At 38.2% G+C, this 20,116-nt stretch overlaps 2 protein-coding genes across 4 annotated transcripts in view; one reads left to right on the forward strand and one right to left on the reverse strand.

Moving 5' to 3' along the window:
- LOC136810989 (dynein intermediate chain 2, ciliary-like) overlaps positions 1 to 2,289 on the reverse strand; it is a 285,291-nt gene extending 283,002 nt beyond the window's left edge. Inside the window, exon 1 of the mRNA XM_067067595.1 lies at positions 2,269 to 2,289. The gene's annotated coding sequence lies outside the window, so the exon portion shown is untranslated. The remainder of the gene's footprint in view (positions 1 to 2,268) is intronic.
- LOC136810988 (uncharacterized) overlaps positions 1 to 20,116 on the forward strand; it is a 28,750-nt gene that overhangs the window by 6,705 nt on the left and 1,929 nt on the right. For 2 of the 3 annotated variants that reach the window (XM_067067592.1, XM_067067593.1), the window contains exons 2-12: positions 5,330 to 5,697; positions 6,244 to 6,940; positions 7,167 to 7,494; positions 8,911 to 10,144; positions 11,066 to 11,260; positions 11,559 to 11,799; positions 12,228 to 12,320; positions 16,798 to 16,862; positions 17,549 to 17,740; positions 18,609 to 18,807; positions 19,506 to 19,777. In XM_067067592.1, coding sequence (XP_066923693.1) covers positions 5,350 to 5,697; positions 6,244 to 6,940; positions 7,167 to 7,494; positions 8,911 to 10,144; positions 11,066 to 11,260; positions 11,559 to 11,799; positions 12,228 to 12,320; positions 16,798 to 16,862; positions 17,549 to 17,740; positions 18,609 to 18,807; positions 19,506 to 19,777 — 3,864 coding nt within the window. In that variant the 5' untranslated portion in view covers positions 5,330 to 5,349. The remainder of the gene's footprint in view (positions 1 to 5,329; positions 5,698 to 6,243; positions 6,941 to 7,166; positions 7,495 to 8,910; positions 10,145 to 11,065; positions 11,261 to 11,558; positions 11,800 to 12,227; positions 12,321 to 16,797; positions 16,863 to 17,548; positions 17,741 to 18,608; positions 18,808 to 19,505; positions 19,778 to 20,116) is intronic. The other variant, XM_067067594.1, reaches the window with a different exon arrangement.

Below are 20,116 nucleotides of genomic sequence, written 5' to 3' on the forward strand. Positions count from 1 at the left end.
TCATTCAGTCTTGAAGGGTATCCATTCGCTGAATTATCTGGTTGGCGGTAAACAGTTGCGATGACAAGATTTTCAGATTTTGAATGCAGAGCAAGGATTTCAACAACTCCGTTGGAGAATTCCACCACTTTTTCAAAAGTATTAGCTATATCGTCTCTCACATAGAAAGCAGTGCCTCCACTGTCGCGTCCTCTTTTGGATTTTTTCTGTCTTTTTCTGTCTGACCTGAAAATTGTATACCCATCAATGGCTAGTTCTGCATCAAGTTGATCTTTCAGCCAGGTTTCTGATAGGCCAATGAAGATTTGATTGGAAGGTGTCAGGATATCCTTCAAATATGGTGTTTTAGATTCAACTGTTTTTGGAGAGAGACCTTGTATGTTGAGGAAGGAGAAGTAATTCATTGTTGCATTTGAGTCATTTAGAAGTCTTGGAGATTCTTCAGTGGATGGAAGCGGGGTGGTTGTTGAAGGTTCTTTGGAGGTGGTATGTACATTTGCATGAGGGGTGGAATTTCCATTTGTTTCATTGTTTTATTGATGGGGGGTGGGGCTGGTAAAAATCCTGGTAGAATTGGTGTTGGTTGTTGTTGCTGTGGAGCCATAGGTTGGTACCTTGTCACAGGGGATTGTTGATTTGTTGATATCTGGCTCATTATGTAAGAGAACTTTGTGTCCATTACCTTCATTATCTCTTCTTTCAGAAGGTGGACTGATTCTAAAAAAGTTGGGTCCTTGTTGGTCGCCTCAGGTTTGGGCTTCTCTTTCTTTGTCCCTCTTACATGCCTGAGATTACACAGGTAACAGCAGCCTTTGGTAATTGAAGTTGAGCACATTTTAGGATGGAAGTCTTGACATTGTTTTCCTTTATTGCATCCTCTGGGGGCTCGAGTTCCATGTGAAAGTAGCTTCTTGCACATCCTTGGGTGGTTAAAGGAACAGTTTTTCCCTCTCAAGCCATGCTTGCAATTCCCTTTAACGTAGAAACGACAGGTCTTCTCCTTTTGAAGCAATGTTTGGTTGTCATTGCCTTTGGGTGAATTTGGTGCAGTTTGTTCAATTTGATCGTCCTTGGGATGGTCTGGTGCAGATGTCTTTTTGCGGGTTTCTTTGGGAAAGTCTGGTGCAGGTATTTCTGTTAAGTCCTCATCAAGGAGATTGATTTGTTCAATATTCTCAAGATCTGGATAGATTCTTTCTATTTGTCGATTGGGAAGATCTGGTATTGGTTGGTAGGGTAAGTTGGTGAATTGGTTTTGTCTTTGGGTTTCTGGAGGGCTGCTTAATTCTGGCTCGGGTAGGTGGTGTAGAATCTTTATTCTTTATGAACCTTTTCTTTTTTCCACAATCATCTTGTGGGATTTTGGTTAGTTCACAGGGTTGACAGACGTAGTAAAGTCCAGGGAGATTGAAAGGGTTGAAAGTCTTTTTGAAGGAAGCAGTGTCAAATTCCATTGTTGTTGCACCAAGGAGTTGAAGGTAGCATTTACGATGGACTTCTTGGCCACAAAAGACACATGCTAACAATGGAGTGTCTTCGATTTTGAAGCAATATGTCTCATTACATAATGAGCATTCGTCAGGAAGGAGATTTTGTAGTCTGCAAATTAGTGCATTGACATTTGCTGGTTTTACATATTGTTCTTGATTTTCGACTTTCAGGTAGGCTAAAGTTGATTCCAGAACAGGTTTGTTGGATTTGCCAATGTCTTTAGTAAGTTGATCGAGGGATTTGCCATATTCATAACATCTAAGGCAAGACTTAACTTCATCATTTGGAGCAGAAATGCACAATTCAGCAATCAGATTCTCCGCAGCTTCAACCTTGTTTTGCCGTTCAACATTGTCAGACATAGTTACGAATAGGGTTGACGTATGGAGGTGAAAGTGTAAGGATTGTTACCTGCTCAGCTGCACATGGAATTCCAAACTCTGTCATGTGCAGCTGATCCTACAGTTTAAGACAATCCTTTTGAAGCTTGTGGGAATAACGTGTGCGGGGCAGGGATTCTTGTGCAATCAGAAGAAAGAAGAAAAATTAGTCACTTAGCTGAATGGCTGCACTGTGGGATGAGTGCAGCCTGGTTGATGCGTCAGAGTTTATTTGATGAGGTGGTCTTCAGACTTTACATACAAACAAGCCAAGGCAGGATTGATTGTTGTTGATATCCACCAGTTTCTGATTTTTTCTTCTTTAATTTTTCCTTTTAATTTTTATTTTTCACTGAAAAATACTGGCCTCTCCCACGTGTTTCCACACAGGTTCAGCCTTATTCACTAATTCTTAATGGAGTGAATTTTTTTATCTGTCAATATATTTCGAAGGAAGAATTTGCAAAACAAACCCCTAGACAAAAAGATGTATTTTGAGGTTGGGAATGGATCCTGTGAAGATGAAAAAATTTTGACTAGGCGTTTTTTTGGCAAAGCCAAAAACTCTAATTTTTTTCTTCCCTCAAGCTAAAAAGGTTACAGGTTTTGGGCAATCGAGGCAAAAATCAGCAAAAAGCTGGTGTTTTCCGTAAATCTGAGAATCGCGATAAGATCCTCACTGAACATTCGTCTAAAGCGTTCACTTCCACAATAATTTATGTAATTGCAATTTCGGTCAGTCCACAGTCGGCTTCAACATATACACATGTTTTTATTTATGTGACCGAAGTGCCTAGTAGTGCCAAGTTTCAATTTTCAGTTGGCGTTTTTCTAGCGCTTTGTTGATCGCGCAATTTTTGCGTCACACAAACTTTCTCGGCCGCTTGTAATAATTATGCATTGCCAAATTTGGTTCTCGATTGTCAAGTCAGGATCGATGCATAAAAAAGAAAGGATTTCGTCAGTTTATGCATATATTAATTTGCAAGATATTCTATTCGCCGCACAAGCGCACTTTTCGTAGACTAGTCGGAATACTTTCTTTTACTCGCGGGATTGATGGTAACTTTTCATCTTCGTTATTTTTAAAATGATGCACAACCAAAAAAAAACGAAACTTCAGAAAGTTGCGTATTTCCAGTGAGTAAACAATTCCGACTGATGCTGATGATTTTTTTCGGTCAGGCAAATATCTGGTATTGGGGGTTCTAGTCTTGACCCCTAAGTCTACGCGAGATTGAAGTGTTTGGGTAAACAAGACAAAACTCCAATAAAGCTGGTGTTTTGAAGGGCTTCCGTGCAATCGAAATATCACTGTTTGTGACGCACTGCCGAGTAGGCTTTTAAATTGAAATATGAAAAAATCCGTAGTGGAACACAACGCGAGTGTCTGTGCACTACAGTAGAGGAACGAAGAAGTATTATTGATAAACTTGATGGAGTTATCAAAACAAATTTGTTGTCAAAGAGATTTAACAGTAAGTGAAAATACATACAAGAATATCAACCAGTCCCATGTTCAGTGCTGCAAATAACAGCCGGTGACCGGTAATTACATACCAGTCATTTCGTAGTTTCTACCTGCCATTCTGAAGCTCAGTTTTTCATTTTGTCTGGTTAAAATTTGAAGATTACTGTAGAGGCTTAGATAAATATGATAGCGCTTCTAATTAAAAGAGGAGCAGTTTTTAAATTGAAATAGGTGTTTAGCCAATCTAATAATCCAATAAGTCAATCTGTAATAACAGACTACAAAGATGGTTCCGCCAGACCCCCTGCTCATTACACTCAAAAAGTTACCAGCCAACTGAAGTTTCCCTATTTGCAATCAAAAAAAAAATATTTACGTACAACAATAGCCTTTTTTTAGAAATATATGTTCTTAAAGCCAGAGCATAGTTTTTATGCCATTAAAAATTCCACGAAGACGGAGTACCGTGAAGTCGGGTAACTTGCATCAGTGGAGGCAAACATGCATAGCCCTCAAATGAATGACCTGTCTGGTCATTAAAAACAAACTTAAATCAAAACAAAAATGGTAGAGTAGAGCTGCGAGTGGAGCTGCGTAGTTCATTTGTTTTGAAACTTTTCTGCTTTGATTGGTCAGTCATTTGATGGCTTTGCATGTTTGCCTCCACTGATGCAAGTTACCTGACTTCACGGTACATTCAAAACTTTCAAAAGATGAAAACTGAAATTTTGACGTCACACACTCTTTCTCGTGTAAAAAAAATATTAAAACCCCCGTTTTGAGGTACAAGGTCAAGCGGAACACGTTAGTAAATGCCGTTGTAAATCAGGGGGTTCAGATCAATGTTTTGATTTAATCATTTGGCGATTCTTTTCCCAGGCAGTTTAGACTTAAACTTGTATTATCAAGATTACAGGATTTTGAGTATGGGCCAATTAAGAATCACTGGTAGACAAAAGATTTATTCCTCTCCGATTGCTAAGCAAAGAAAATTAATTTCAATCAGTGATTCTGACCTTCCCATTATTCCCATCTCTAAGGTTTCCTTATTTTTGAGTTAAACCTGACAGATTTTCATGATTTTTTTGCACAATAAAACAAAAAAGTAATTCCTAAATTGTAATGGAGACCAATTTTTGAAGAAAGAAATTATTTCTGGTAGGCAGATCCAGAAATGTCCTGAAAAAAGTTATTGGCCCAGCTAGCTTTAGCGTAGTGGGCCTTTCATTAGCATTCTGCCCGGTGTCAGTGTGTAACAATTTACTAGGCGATACGCGTTTTATTTCAAGCACAGGCTAGTATATATTGTGAAAAATTTGATTGGCTGAAACATGTCTCTTTTAGAACATGATTGGCAGAATAAAAACAATTGCAATCGTCACATAAAAGGAGAAAATACAATTAACTACTAAAACTATAAGAATATAACAGATGTAGTACGTTTTAAGAAAAACAATGTGATTTACACAGGGTAACAAACCTTCTTCTCTTTAGGAATATGTTCTTTTAAAAAAGTTGTTTTTACATTTCTCTATCATGTGAACAGTTCAGTGAACAGTTCAGTTGTTCATGTGCTAGGAACAAAACACTTCTGTATATAAGATTAAATATTTTGATTTATTTCTCATTGTTGCTAATAAGAGATAGGCGAGTGGTTTAAGGCGTCTTTGGCTTGTACTAGCGACTTTAGGTTCAAATCCTCTCTGTTACTTAAGTCTTGTTCAGTTCATATTTTTATTCGCTGGGCCTTCATGCCCTCTGGGCTTCTTGTTTGGGAATTCATCAAGATTTTCTCATTAGTTTTTCTGACGTTTTGTTTTTTGAATTTAATGTTTTCTGTTGTTCAGCTAGGTAGGTCCATAAATTAAAAGTATCATTTGTTTTCAGCTGTATTTTTGTCAGATGGAAGTGTGAAAAGCTTGGTACTTTAATGGAAAACCTCCTGTATGGTTTCATTTCGTTTTTCCAAAATTTGTTTTTATTTTAGTGTAAAACAAATGAGAGACAATGGCAGATCAGTATCCTTACCAGAATTACATGGGAACTGGTGATTCACAGCAACAACAACAACAGTATGCAGCCTACATGCAACAACAACAAGCTCAATATTATGCTAACCCAGAACAATATCAACAATACTATGCGGCAATGCATCAGCATCAAGCAGCAATGGCTGCACATTATGCTTCTCAGCCACCAGCACCATCAGACCCTAATCCTGCCCAGTCACAACAGCAAGGTCAAACACAACATCATGTGACAGCTCCCTCACAAACATATGATCAGCGTAAACCACAAACTTACCAGCAACCAACACAGCAACAAACCTTTCAACAACCAGAGCGGCAACACCAGGTTTGCCTATTTTACAAGTTCGGTTGTCTGAATTTATTGCAAATTCCATGGAAACAGGTTTTTACTACATAATGCGGAAAGGTGTCTCCCTCCTTGGCATTCCCCAACCTTTGAAAATGCCTATTCCCCAAGGATTTTGGACAAAAATAGCTAACAAATATATGTGAAATATCTTCAGAGAAAGAAAGCGAAATAATAAACTTCTTTCTTCTTTTTGACTCAGACTACTCTAACAGAAAACTTCCTTTCATGAAGACCAAATTTCATAACAGTGCTTGAAAATTATCTACAATATGAGTGTAAGCCCCCCTTTTTTAAACTATCCCCCTCCTTCCTTGCTACCCCCCCCTTTTTCCCGAAAATTTCTGATCCTCCCCCTTCTTCATTTTTTCGGAAGGTGTCATCCCCCCTGAAGAAAGGGGGGGCGAACTATATGGTTACTATATACCATAAATGATGTGATTATGGAAGAAACTGATTCACATAACATAAACTCCATTCATTGCAATATTTTCACGATATTATTCAAATTCTATTTTTTTACAGGATCAACAGAGCAGACAGTCTCAAAAGTTGTATGTACCTCCTTCTGATAATCAACAACGCAATGATAGAAATCAAGGACAGTCTCAACATCAAGGACAGTCTCAACATCAAGGACAGTCTCAACATCAAGGACCTCCTCCAAGGAATCAAAGAAACAACCAAGGACGTCATTACAATCAAGATCAAGGCCATATCAACCATGGACCTGGTCCTTCCCGGCCGAACAATTTTCCAAATGAACATAACTCGAGTCATCCCCCACAACAAGGAGGTCCACCTTCATCTTTCAAGAAAGTGCAATCCCCATTAAATGATTTTGGTGACATGGGAGCAGCTGTGCGCAATTACACTGTCACAGACACAAAGAAAAATAAATATCAGGATGCTGGGAATTCAGGTGGTCCTGCCAGAGTTGACAACCACCCGTATCGTCGACAACATGGTCTGTCAGCATGGGACGATTTCGGTAACACTCCTATCCCAGAACCGTTTTTACGTTTTGAAGACTTTCCTGGGCTATCAAAACAACAACTAGACACATTCTATAGAGCAGGATTCCAGAACCCGACACCTATTCAAGCACAAACCTGGCCAATTGCTATGCAAGAACGTGATGTTGTCTCAATTGCCAAGACAGGGTCTGGCAAAACATTGGCCTTCTTGTTACCAGCTTACAAAAAGATCGACCGCGCTTCAGGTAATTTTTCACTAAAAACATTGATGATTAATTTCTTTTCATTTTGCAAAAATTGGTATAAATTTTATGGACTAACAATACACTTGATGATATCTAATAATTATCTTATAATGATGTCTGCATAGTGGTAAAAAATTGAAGTTCAAAATTATTTTATAATTCAAAGCCAGGAGAAAAACAATAACACAAAGCTTTATCGTTATTCTTCGCTTCCTTTATTTAACAGGTAGGAGTAGAGGTACCATAAACGCTCTTGTGTTAGCACCAACACGTGAGTTGGCCACACAGATCCAAGAAGAAGCTGACAAGTTTGGGCGCCCTGCTGGCTACCATTCCGCCTGTGCTTATGGTGGTGCCCCAAAGAGGGATCAAATGAGAGCTATCAATTCTGGAATATCTGTTTTAGTTGCAACGCCAGGACGGTTAAACGACTTCATTGAGTCGAATCAAGTGGATTTATCGAGTGTTTTTTATTTAGTTCTGGATGAAGCGGATCGAATGTTGGATCTGGGTTTTGAACCACAGATTAGGTCCATTATCAAACGCTTACCAAGGTAAGTTCGACATTCTTTACAATGAAATTTTTCAATCAATAAGATTTGATCATACCGTGGGTAAAACGACGACTGAGGGAGGAGAATTATGGTAAATATTCGCGTGACTAAAGCTTGCAGGAAAGTTGGTACTATAATAGGAAAGAAATTGATGACAATTGAATTAAGGTATGTGTACACCTTTTTCCGATTTTTTTTTCAGTCAAAGTGGAAGAAAAGTTACTGAATTTCATTTTGGTAAAATCGCGATCTTAAAATCTTTTTTTGATCCAGAGTTATAACCATTTAAATTTCAAAACAAAGTTCGTCTTATGATGGATTATTTACTCAAATAATTGTCTCTTTCGGAAACAACAAAGACAAAAGAGAGGATTCAGCTGATGTTTATTCTCACCTCTATTGAATAGTAATATTTTTGACACATTTCGCTGATTACTCAAATAAACAGCAATCATCTCGTTAAAAATTTCAAATTGATGTAGAAAAAAACGAAATTTTACCACATCATACTACTTTTAACGAAGTTAAAGTCACCCATAGCATTTAGATATCGACTTCATTCTTTTTTTATGAGATTCCCAAAAGATCAAACTTAAAAAGTGTCTTAGGATTTTATTTCTAACCAAGTTGTTTTTCCTCAATTTACAGATAACTGAAAAAATCACATTTAAATTTACTTTTTTATCGATATTTTTACAGAATTTAGGATTTAAAGAGTTAAAGTCAATTCTTAAAAAAATCCCAAGACACTTTTTTAGTTCGATCGATTGGGAACATTTATTTTTTCAAAATTGAAAAGCTATGGGTGACTTTAACTTCTTTAAAGTAGGTAAGGTTAAAATTCTTAAGATTTTAATTATATCCTGCCCAGTTTTTTAAATTCAGCTGAAGCTTTTACCATTAGAAAGAGAATATTATTGGCTTTCAGAAAATATATACTTTGGATATATAAAAATTTGTTGTTCTAAAGATATGATCAATTAAAGAGAATGTGTCAAGAAAGGTGAACACATACCTTAATGCAAATGTTCACAGCTAGGAAATGTAACCCAATCTTAATTGTCTCTAGTCTATACGTAAAAAAACTAGATAGGTCCAGAATGGGCTATCCAAAAGTGGGTGCAATTGACGGTGCTCCATTGTACTGTAAAGAGAATTTTAAATAGTATTCCTATGGAAGAAATCGTAAAAAATGAGCATTCACACTGAATGTCTAACACAACTGTTTCTTAATATAAATTGTCATAACTAGGTTGGAATTATAAAAAAGTTTTGCTGTCTTCCACTACAACGATAGTTTCAACTTGAAAAATCTTACCAATAACCCTTCTTAGATTCTTTAAAGGGTTTTCTTGTCCCTGTAAGATTGAATTTAATTCATTTCCAACTTTTTCTCCAAAATTATTGCTTTATCAGGAAGCGACAGACATTGATGTTTTCTGCAACTTGGCCCGAAGAAGTGCGTCGGCTGGCCAACGATTTTCTTTACCAGCCCATTCATATTCGGTTAGGGAACACGGAGGCTGGACTACAGGCTAATGAGAGTATTAATCAAAACATCATTCTAATCTCTGGAGAAGAAAAGGACAAAGAATTAGTCAATCTTATACGATCCCGTTTCGAACATAATCGAGACTTGGTTCTTATCTTTGTGGCTCGTAAAAATACTTGTGATTTCGTAACTAATATGTTGAACCGATGTGGAATCCCAGCATCCGCTATGCACGGCGACCGAGATCAGAATTACCGGGAGCGAACGTTAGCGGCTTTCCGTAACGGTACCAAACCTATCCTTGTCGCTACAGACGTAGCGTCCCGTGGAATTGACGTCAAAGGTATCAGCGCCGTTATCAACTACGATTTAGCGAACACGTCTGAGGATTACGTACACAGGATCGGCCGTACGGGTCGTGCGGGCATGGCGGGCGATTCGTTCACCTTTATGACGCACTCTAATGAAGACATCTGGAAAGTAATGGGTATCGTTGAAATCATGGAGAAAAATGGCCAGCACCCTCCACACGAGGTTCAGCGTCTTATCGACCAACTCAAACATCGACAAGAACAAAACAAGCAGAGGCGAGACGCCGAAAACGAGCAGTTCCAAAAAGTCCTTATCGTCGCCGAGAAACCGTCGGTCGCCAAAATGATCGCCGAACACTTATCGGGCGGCCGCTTCCGTACGCGTCGCGGTCAAAGTCGAGCCAATCAAATCTTCGAAATGATCAAATGGTTTCCACCAGCTCAACAGAAATGTAAACTCATGGTAACGTCAGTTGTTGGTCACATATTTGGATTGACTTTCGAGAATCAATCTGTCAAAGATATCTCAACCCTTTTCACTGCCAAAGTGAGGAAAAACATCGAAGATACAACTAAGAAGCTACGTATTGTCGAACATCTCCAAGAGCTTGGTCAAGAGGCAGATTTCCTTTATCTTTGGTTGGACTGCGATCGCGAAGGGGAGAACATCGGATTCGAAGTCATCTCACTGACTCAAGACTACATTCACTATGATAACGTCTACAGAGCCCGATTCTCAGCGTTAACGAAAACGGAACTTGTGAATGCATACGAGAATCCGGTACGACCGGACAAATACGCTGCCATGAGCGTGGACGCCAGACAAGAACTTGACCTCAAAATTGGAGTAAGTTTTTTTTTCTTGTTGTTCCTTTTTTCTTAAGTTGGGTCAAACATTTGGTATTTGTGGTATGGGACCGTCCACATAGTACGTACGCACTAAGGGGGAGGGAGGGGGCTTCTCAAAAGCGTATGCTTGTGTAAATATGGGGAGAGAAAACTTTTTCATAGCCCTTTTTCGCTTGTTTTTTTTTTGTCGACTTTTACGCTTGTTATACGCATCAAAGAAAAGAAAAAGTTTCTTGATAAACATTGAGTTTCATGTATGAAATAAAGCTCCGAACCAAGCGATTTGAATTCGAAATTTTCTTCAACTGAGGGGGGAGGTGAATGAAAAAGTACGTACTTACCAAGGGGGTATAGCCATTTGCGTACGCTTGCGTACAGGGGGATGGGTACTCGATTTTCGACATTTTAGTGCGTACGTACTATGTGGACGGCCCCTATAGTGATATTAGCGGGTTTATGTATGTGTGTTTTTCAGCGACGGAGACGGTAAGGTTCTAATTTGAGTAGATCCTGACCAGCTGAGGACGACGGTAAATCAGCACTTTTACCGTCCTCGATTTTGCGGGGCGGAATTGCGGGTTTTTCTAAATCGCTTCAGTCACTCTACCGTCCTCAAAAGTGCAAATACATAAACTCGATATTGTTTTCAGTGGAAAACCAAGAGAAAAGTGCTTAGTAAAGAATGAGGTTATTTGTGACAGTTTCTCTAATATTTTTTCTCTTCCTACTCATTGTCCTGCCCTTGGATGCACAAAAACATCTTTCTTGGATATAGATTCATTCTACGAAAAAGGAAATAGTCATAATGGCAGGGATCTCTCTCCACGCTTCGAATTTCGAACTTTGTCGGTCTAAATCTACCTTGTTTTACACTGCATATTTAATTCAACCATGTTTTATTTATTTACTCTTTCTTTAGGTTGCTTTCTCCAGACTAATGACACGTACTTTTCTCAACATGGCTAAAGACAAATTCCGACTGAGGGAGCAGCGAGTGATAAGTTACGGGCCATGTCAAACACCTACTCTTTGGTTTTGTGTACAACGCCATAAAGAAATTCAAAAGTTCCGACCAGATAAATTCTACTTGGTGTCTGTCATGGCTAACCTGCACGTAAGAAATACAGTAGATTTTCAAGGGGAATAGGATTGAAAAGTAGACGTCGTGTATGAGAGTTTCTTGTTGACGGTGACTTTCATATTATCGAGCGTCAACTGCAGACTTCAATTAATGTTGTACCCATTCTGATGTTTTAGACCCTTTTCAGTTGCTTTATTGTAAGAACTGAAATCTTTAGAGCAAAAGAGTGAGAGCGAAGACAATTTTTCTGAAACCTTCTTCGTTATAATTGGAACGGCTTTTCTCGTACCCTGTTTTACTTAAACGGTTATTGTACCTTTCTCTCTTGTAGGGTCAAAGACTTCAATTGAAATGGGAACATGGAAATGTCACTAACCCCGACGATCTCAACCAAATGGAATCGGCCGTGCGATCCGCTCGGGAAGCGCGCGTTGTAGAGGTCCGTGAGACTCGAAAAACCGTGCGTAAACCGTTAGGATTGAACACCGTGACATTATTGAAAGCGTGCTCCAAAGGGTTGGGATTATCACCCACTAACGCGATGCATGCTGCAGAACATCTTTACACGTCTGGTAAGTAATCTCGCAAGAAAAATTTTAACTCAGGCTTGCTGGAAGCTTGCATGAACGGAATTGATTATTGAGTCGGTCGGTTGATTATTTCCAATTGAAACTTTTTTGACAGACTTCTTCAATAACGGGTTTTGAAGAAAAAAATCGATTTCTGTTTATTCTTTGATTAGATAGAACTAAAACTTTCTCTTCTATTAAGATACTTAACAAATACTTTCTCAATCTGTCATTAAGTAATTAAGTTTGTAAAAGTATTTCTCCACTTATCCTCGACGCGTATCTTTAGGTGGTGAGCATCAAGTAGAGAGTACCATTTTTGGAGTCTTTGATATAACCGGAGGCCAAACCCACAACCTTGTGCATCGTAGCTGGATGTTCTACCTCCATGCTACGGCTGCCTTAATATGCCATTGCTCTCTCTTCCTTAGGCTACATTTCGTACCCGCGTACGGAGACGTCAGCATACCCACCTAGTTTCGATTTGTACGGTGCTCTGGAAGAACAAGCAAACCATCCGAATTGTAAGTAGGATTACTTAGATACAATCTGCTCTCTCTAATTCGACGCTCTATTATTTGGTAAACTTCATTATTCGGTAAACTTCATTATTCGATAAACTCCATTATTCGATAATATTGAAAATCACCGTCAACAAGAAACTCTCATAAACCACGCTCTACCATTCGATACGCACCTATATTCGATGAAAATCCAATTCCCCTCGAAAATCGAATTAGAGAGCGTCAACTGTATTTAGATATCACCTAAAACGCCTACTTTTTTTCTCTCGAAACAGTCTTGGAGTAGATTTAAATCATATTTTTTACAGGATTTCCCCCCCAAATAAAAAGTCAATTTAAAGTAGGAATGTTCAAAAGTCAAGCATAATGACATAAACTTGGCAGTTGATATAGGGTCTAGTGACGCTTTTCTGAACGTAGCCATCTACCTGTGTATGGAATACTGACCTCAAAACACGTAAAAAACTCTTCCTAGAATTTTTAGATAGTGGTGCATTGAACAGTTGAGTAAGTCATGGAAAAATGAAATGATTTCGTTAACCCTTAAACAGCACTCGCTATTCTTAGAGTAAAAAAACATTTAGATCCGTTGAAAAGCCTTTTGGTCTCAATATTCTGATACGGGGTAGTTTTCTAAACTTAAGCATCTGCATTATTCGCCATCTCAGGGTTAAAAACCAAAGGAGAAGGATAAGAGGTACGAGAAGTTCTACGATGAGTTAAAAGATTTATTATTTCTGGATAATTTTACTAAAATACAAAAAAAGATGTGAACTACACGTAAAAAGTTATGTATAGATGATCAATAAAACAAGAAGCCTGTTGGCTTGAAGGCCCAGCGAAAGGTAACGTGTTGAAAACGAGCGTGCAAAACAGCAAATGTATGACCCTGTTGACATGGATCAAAGTGAAGACAGGGAAAAATTTTCCAAAATCACCGCTGTACTTCTCATTGGTTAGACGCTTGAAATTTTATTGAATGGTCTCCTACCAACTGGGTCTACAGGCGCAGGTTCACCCGGTTGGATACTCTCTGTACCGTGAGATTGGGTAACTTGCACCAGTGGAGCCTAACATGCATAGCCCTCAAATGAAAGACCTGGCTGGTCATTAAAATACAACTACGCAGCTCCGTTCGCAGCTCTACTCTACCATTTTTGTTTTGATTTAATTTTGTATTTTAATGACCAGTCAAGTCTTTCATTTAAGGGCTATGCATGTTAGCCTCCACTGATGCAAGTTATCCAATCTCACGGTACCTACGGGGGGGGGGGGGGGGGTTTGGAATAAGCGGGGGAGGTTGGAAAAAATCTCAAAACTTAATAAGCAGGGGGGTGGAATAAAAATGTCCTAGGTGGAAAATTTCCATAAATTATGCGCGCCCATAGAAAAATATTTTAAAAAGCCCGCGAATATATAGTGAGTGGGCGCTCTTTAACCAATTAGGTGCACTCACATATTCAGGGAGAAATATCCCTGCAGGCATGTTAGTTGGACCTGACCGTAAACCAGAAAAATAATCTTTAAAAACTAGACGATGAAATAGTTTACGGTCTGCATATCAAGGCTAATAAAATTCATGTGATTTAATATGAGTTAACAGTTAAATGTGACAGATCCAGAAATGACCATTTTCACTGTTCATGCATCGTAACCATGAAAAATGTTTCAATCTAGTTCAAATTTACCCATGAGCTGCATTTTAGTGTCCATTAACAGATTCCAGAATCAGTTTATGTTTTAAATAATTATGTGAGTCGAGTTTGAAAATCTAGCCACCGATCGTTTAATGCGACAGATCCAGAAATGACCATTTTATTTAATATACGTGAAGAGTCATGAAAAAAGTCCCAATCTTGTTCAAATTTACACATGAGCTGCATTTCAGTCTCCATTAACATGATTCCATAATCAACTTATTTGAAATAATTCTGTGTCGTGTTTGACAAATCAAGCCACCAATCGTCAAACGAACGAGACAGATCCAGAAATAACCATTTTCACGAGTAGCATCATGGAAAAGGTTCCAATCTTGTTCAAATTTACACATGAGCTGCATTTTAGTCTCCATTGCCATATTCCATTTAATCGGTATATATTTGAAATAATTCTGTGTCGTGTTTGAAAAATCAAGCCACCAATCGTCAAACGAACGAGACAGATCCAGAAATAACCATTTTCACGAGTAGCATCATGGAAAAGGTTCCAATCTTGTTCCAATTTACACATGGGGTCCATTTTAGTGTCCATTACCAAATTCCAGAATCAGTTTACTTGAAATAATTATGTGTTGAGTTTGAAAATCATACCACGTCCCACCACACTGACCACCGACGACCACCGTGGTTTTGTTAACAGCCTGAATCATGAACAGCGACATATCCAGAGAAGTGACTGTTTTCTTATGTTGCATCAAGAAAAAAGTTCCAATCTTATTCAATTTTACACATCCAGCTGCATTTCAGTTTATTTATTTCTATATCAGAAGCCATTATTTCCTAAAAATTTGTTAAGTCTTTTTGAAAACAAGAAACTAAAAATGAAAGTGATTTAAGTAGAATTTTTACTCATAAAACTTTATGAAAACTTGAGCAAAGATATGGCAGAATGTTGAAAAAGGTTTATAAAGAAAAATAATTACAAAATTTCTTTGGTTTGAAAGTCTCTTGACCACTAAAGCAAAGAAAATGTTCAAGAAAGTATGAATTAATGTCCTCCTCGCTTCGACCGCCATCTTGTTTTGTTTTGAAGGAGCGCGGAATCAGAAAATATATCTTTTATAGCCAGTATCCGACTTTAGCAAGCTTTTCCCTCTCCAGACGGCAAAATTAAAAAGTGTGTTACTGGTTTTAAGCGCCGTTTCTACCAAAACGGACAGACAGATACACGGACGGACGGAAAAGTGCAAATGAAAGGCCCTATCGCTAGCGCTGGGCCAATAAAGTTTTAAGATTTGATAGCACTGGAAAAATCTAAAGTAATACGAATGTGCCTGAGAAAATTGATTGAATCATTCTATTAATTTTTGTCATTCTAGTTGATCAAATTCGAGCGATGAAGTGCGAATGATTTTGTTGCTTTTATATTATAGCTTTTCAAAAGATATTTATACCTAGTCTAAAAATTTAGTAAATAATCATAGGCTCTTCCAAAAAAAAAATCAATCCATTTGGGTTAGAAGATATCCTAAATTTTCTATGATCTACACCTGGACTAGCACCAAATCGGTCCTCTTATTCCATGGACAGAGTTTTTCGATACCCCCTGGATGGACAATTATCTTTAACCATGTATAAAACAATTATTGGGCTTTTCAAGAAAAAAACCGTATACCCCCTGTTGAGGAGGTCCATTTCCGTTCCAAGGGGGTAAGGTTTGATATGTGGCAGAATTCCATAGGGAGATACAAAAATCTGTCAAAAATAACTGGAATTCCATGAGGGTAGCCTTTTAAATCCTACTGAAATATAGAATTTCAGAGGGGTTTAAACCTGAAATTGCCTGGAATTCCAGGGGGTTGCAGCATTTCCAGCCACAAAATGATGGACCTCCTCAACAGGGGGAATACGGTTTTTTTCTGGAAAAGCCCATTTTTTGAAAGAGTGCAATGTTCCACAATTTTTGTGGAGTGTGTCATTTTTCTAAGGAAGGCCTCTGAGATTAAAATACCATCAGGTGCCCAATATAGACTTCCCTACCTTCCTAAATGTATATCACCCCCTTCTATCAAGCCCCGGAGAGGGACTATTCCAACGAGCAGTATTGCAGATATTTCATCTCCGTAGTAATAATCATCAGAAACACACACTTTTATCAAGAAAATACATGCTGGTTCAAGAAGATTAGATGAATTTCTACTTGTCCTTAGGACCTTCTTTTTTTAAAGAGGTCATTGTTATGAAATTGATATCATTACCCTCTATTTGGACGTCGTTTGTAGTGCATCTGGTTCGTTTTTGAAATGCGAATAAACAAAAGTTTAGTCATAAATACTTGAGTAAGAATTACCTTACCTGTTTCGTAATTCATACTCAGAATTTCCAACTTACATCTTATTACGCGAATATTACTAGGCATGAATTCAACGGCCTTTTTTCAACAACCCCTTTAAAGGGGTTTTAATTTACACGAAATTTTTCAATTCGTGTTAATAAAATGACTAGTAATATTCGTGAATCGTCAAGCTTTTGCCTACTTTTGCCTCGACGGTTTTGCCTGTAACATCAGTTTTTTGATCCTGAAAGTTTTTCTGAGGCTTTAGCAGTGGATGGACTCCTTACTAGAATTACTTCAAATCATTAAACTATCGAAAAAGATTCAAGTACTTACAAATGTTACGGATCCTAAGGGTTCATCCTCTACTTAGGGCTAAATGTTGTGAAATGGTACCTTTGAAAGGTCATAAAATTAAGTTTTTGGTGTAGTCAATGAGAATAATAACCTTACATTTTCACAACGGAATTTTTTTCTTTTTCAGGGGGACGAGTTGTATCCTACTTGCTTGACAGTGGAAGAATTAATCGACCCCAAACTGGTTTCGATGTGAGCTTATATCTTTTTAGTCTTATAATAATCCACCCCCTTCTTTTTCCCAGGTTTAAGTTCATCCTCTTTTTTCGACTTTTTATGTAACCTTTTGCAAGACAGCTAGGTTGAAAAAGCAACATACTCCATCAAGAGTTGTAGAAACAGAGTTTTTGCTGCATTCAAATGAATGGAAATATAATAATTTTTGAGAAATTTAAAAATGAATGGAAAACACTCTTTTGCAAATTGCCAAATCTTCCAAGCCCCCCCCCCCCTTAAAAAATTAACCCCCCTCTTTTTGTCCAAGCCACCCGTTTTATTTGAAATTTTCACAAACCCCCTTTTCTTTTAAATTCAATAAGATTCTCATACCGGGGGGGGGGGGGGTGCCCACTATGTAAATGGAAATTACTTTGCCCTCAATCAAGAAAGTTGGCTGATATTTGTAACTACTGTAAGGAGAGTTGCCAGGTTTGGCCGGCATCATTAAGTAACCGGTCGAAATATCATGGAGAAACCAAGAATACTTACGCTGGAAACGAAGAAATAACGGTCTGTTTACTCTTAAAAAGTGGTAATGATGTAGAATAACTTTTTACTGTAAACGGTTCTTTAGAGGTATTTCAAGATGGCAATATTTGAAGGAGGGTTTAAATCCCACTACCTGTATTTTCCTGTAATTTATGATTTCTACTCAACAGGTCGGTGACCATCCGCCCATCACGCCAATGCGAGCGGCCACCCGCGATGAATTTCAAAAATCAAGCGAATGGCGTATTTACGATTACGTCACACGTCATTTCATTGCGTCACTTCACGATGATATGGAATACGTAGAGAAAACGCTTGTTGCTGATGTCAATGGTTTTCAATTCAAGTACACCTTTCACGAGGTAAAAGAGTACTCGTGAAAACTTAAACGATACTTTAAGGGCAGAAAGTTTCGCGAAGTCAAAAAGTCGCGAATTTTAGCGAATTTAAGTTTCGCGGATTGTGCTTTTAGCTGAAATTTCACAGATAGAACTTTCGCGAATTCATATAAAATTTACCTTTTTTGGTAACAAAAACTCATAAAACACGCAAAAATTTAGCAAACAGTGCAAAACTGAGTAGGAAAGTTTATTTTTCGCGAAAAAAAACTTTCGTGAAAAACGATCAAAGTCGCGAAAAACGCGAACGTTTCTGCCCTTAAATTACTTTTGAAACCAAAAGATTAAAGATATACCTTCAACATTTTTTGACTTTTAAACTTTCGCAATTAGAAATGAGAAATTTTAAAGACTTCGCTTCCTCTTCTACTTTTTTTATCAATGCATGTGTAGGAATATGAAGTGCAAGACCATAAGGCCACTTCCCAGTCATAATTTGGACGTTTTTTTGCCGTTATTATGACGTTAAAAGACGATCTTTTATCTACTTATGCTGACGAAGCAGAAAGAAAAATATGCTTGCGCGTCACGGGAGAAGGAGGAAGTTGTTCTTTCTTTTTGTGAATGTTGTGTAAGTAAATGGTAAGAGATACGCTAAATCATATTTTTCCTTAAAGGAGGGATGGCCAAGTGGTCAAAGGCGTCAGCGTCTTAAACCAGGGGTTCGTGGTTCGAATCCCGCTCCTTCCAATGTTCTGTTCAGTTCATAAATAGCCGAGCCGACTGGCCGTGGACCCCGTAAAACAATCGAAAGACTACCTAAAAGTCCTAGATTACTTGGCTATCCATGTTAAATATTCTATCTATCTATATTTTTTGATATGAAATTTAGGTTGTGGAGAAAGGTTTCACGTTTGCCATGCCATGGAAAATGAAAGGTTTACAATTGAACGAAGCTCGAATGCCACCTCACATTCAACAAGGACAACCAATGCAAATCTTAAACTTCAACAAAGTCGAAGAGTTCACCAAACCGCCTGATTATTTACAAGAAAGCGAACTTATTACTCTTATGGATAAGCATGGCATAGGTATAGAATTGCAATTATGTACCTTCAACATCGTTGAAATTTATTCTTGAATATTTAAAATTTAGTGTCTGTTCTCACTTGTACACTTTTTAGAAAGAATATGTAACAAAACCCTCAGTGTATTTAAATTTTTCGCAAATTTCGGCCCACGCGAAAAATTTAAAATCCAAATCTTGGTCAAAACCTCAGGTAACTGAAAGAAACGAGGTGAAAAGAGGTCGATTTACGAATTTGAATCCCCACGAAAGTTTTAGATTCTAAATTGGCGAAGAAAAGTCCACACAAAAACTCACTCAACTAATCCACTTTAGAAACAAATTAGGCTCAACTTGATCATAAATGGGAAGCATAAATTTGTTAAAGAGACTGGTCTATTGGAGATTCGTACTCCTTCTTACCCCGTTAGAAACTTGTAAGGTGGCATCCGAGTTAGAACTGCAAGTTATGGAACTTCTGTATTTTCATGCGATCGTAGCATGCAGGTAGAGCATCCAGCTACGGTGTGCAAGGTTGTGCGTTCGATCCCCAGCCGGGTCATACCAAAGATTCGCGAAGAGACGGATAAAGGGTAAGTGGAGAAATCCAGGGAAAGGAGTGGCACCCTCCCCTACCTTTGGGTAGACAGCTATACGAGAAGGGAGCCTTCGGGTCGCCCTCGACTGCGACCGCAAACTTACTTACAGTATTTTTTTCCGTAGGAACGGACGCTTCTATCCCACAGCATATAAAGAACGTTCAAGAGCGTAATTACGTCGACGTTTGCGGGCCCGGTGAAAACGGAGAACGCGGCCAAGTTATCAAAGCACCTAAATTTTTCGGAAAAGGTAAAAAACCTCAAGGACCCCAACAAGAGAGGCCGACATCGCGACATGTGGTACCCAGAGGATTCGGTCTTGCTTTCTTGGCTTGTTTTGAAGAATTGGACATGGAGCTTTGTGAGCCGAGCATCAGAGCTTACATGGAGAAACAGGTAGGATTTTTGGTCTTTGAATTTTCACCGAATAAAGGAAGCGTATCGATTAGTAGAGCGTCATTTGTGAGATTTTTTGTTGACGATGGCTTTCAATATTATCGAAAATGGATAGTATCGAATAGTAGAACGTCGAATAAGAGAGCGTCAGCTGTATCTTTTCCAAATGTATATATCTTTTATCGTGATAGAATAGACAAATTCAACCAACAAACTCTCAAACTCTCCCCTGTTTTAAAGTTTTCGTTTTCCTGCCCATTTCTTCGAATCAAAAATTAGTTATCTATTTAACTCGGTATTTTTCGACTTTTCAATGCATTTAAATTTAGTTCCATTGTG

The sequence above is a fragment of the Clytia hemisphaerica genome, unplaced genomic scaffold, assembly GCF_902728285.1.
Source record: "Clytia hemisphaerica strain Z4C2 unplaced genomic scaffold, Clytia hemisphaerica genome assembly, whole genome shotgun sequence".
Classification (NCBI taxonomy): domain Eukaryota; kingdom Metazoa; phylum Cnidaria; class Hydrozoa; order Leptothecata; family Clytiidae; genus Clytia; species Clytia hemisphaerica.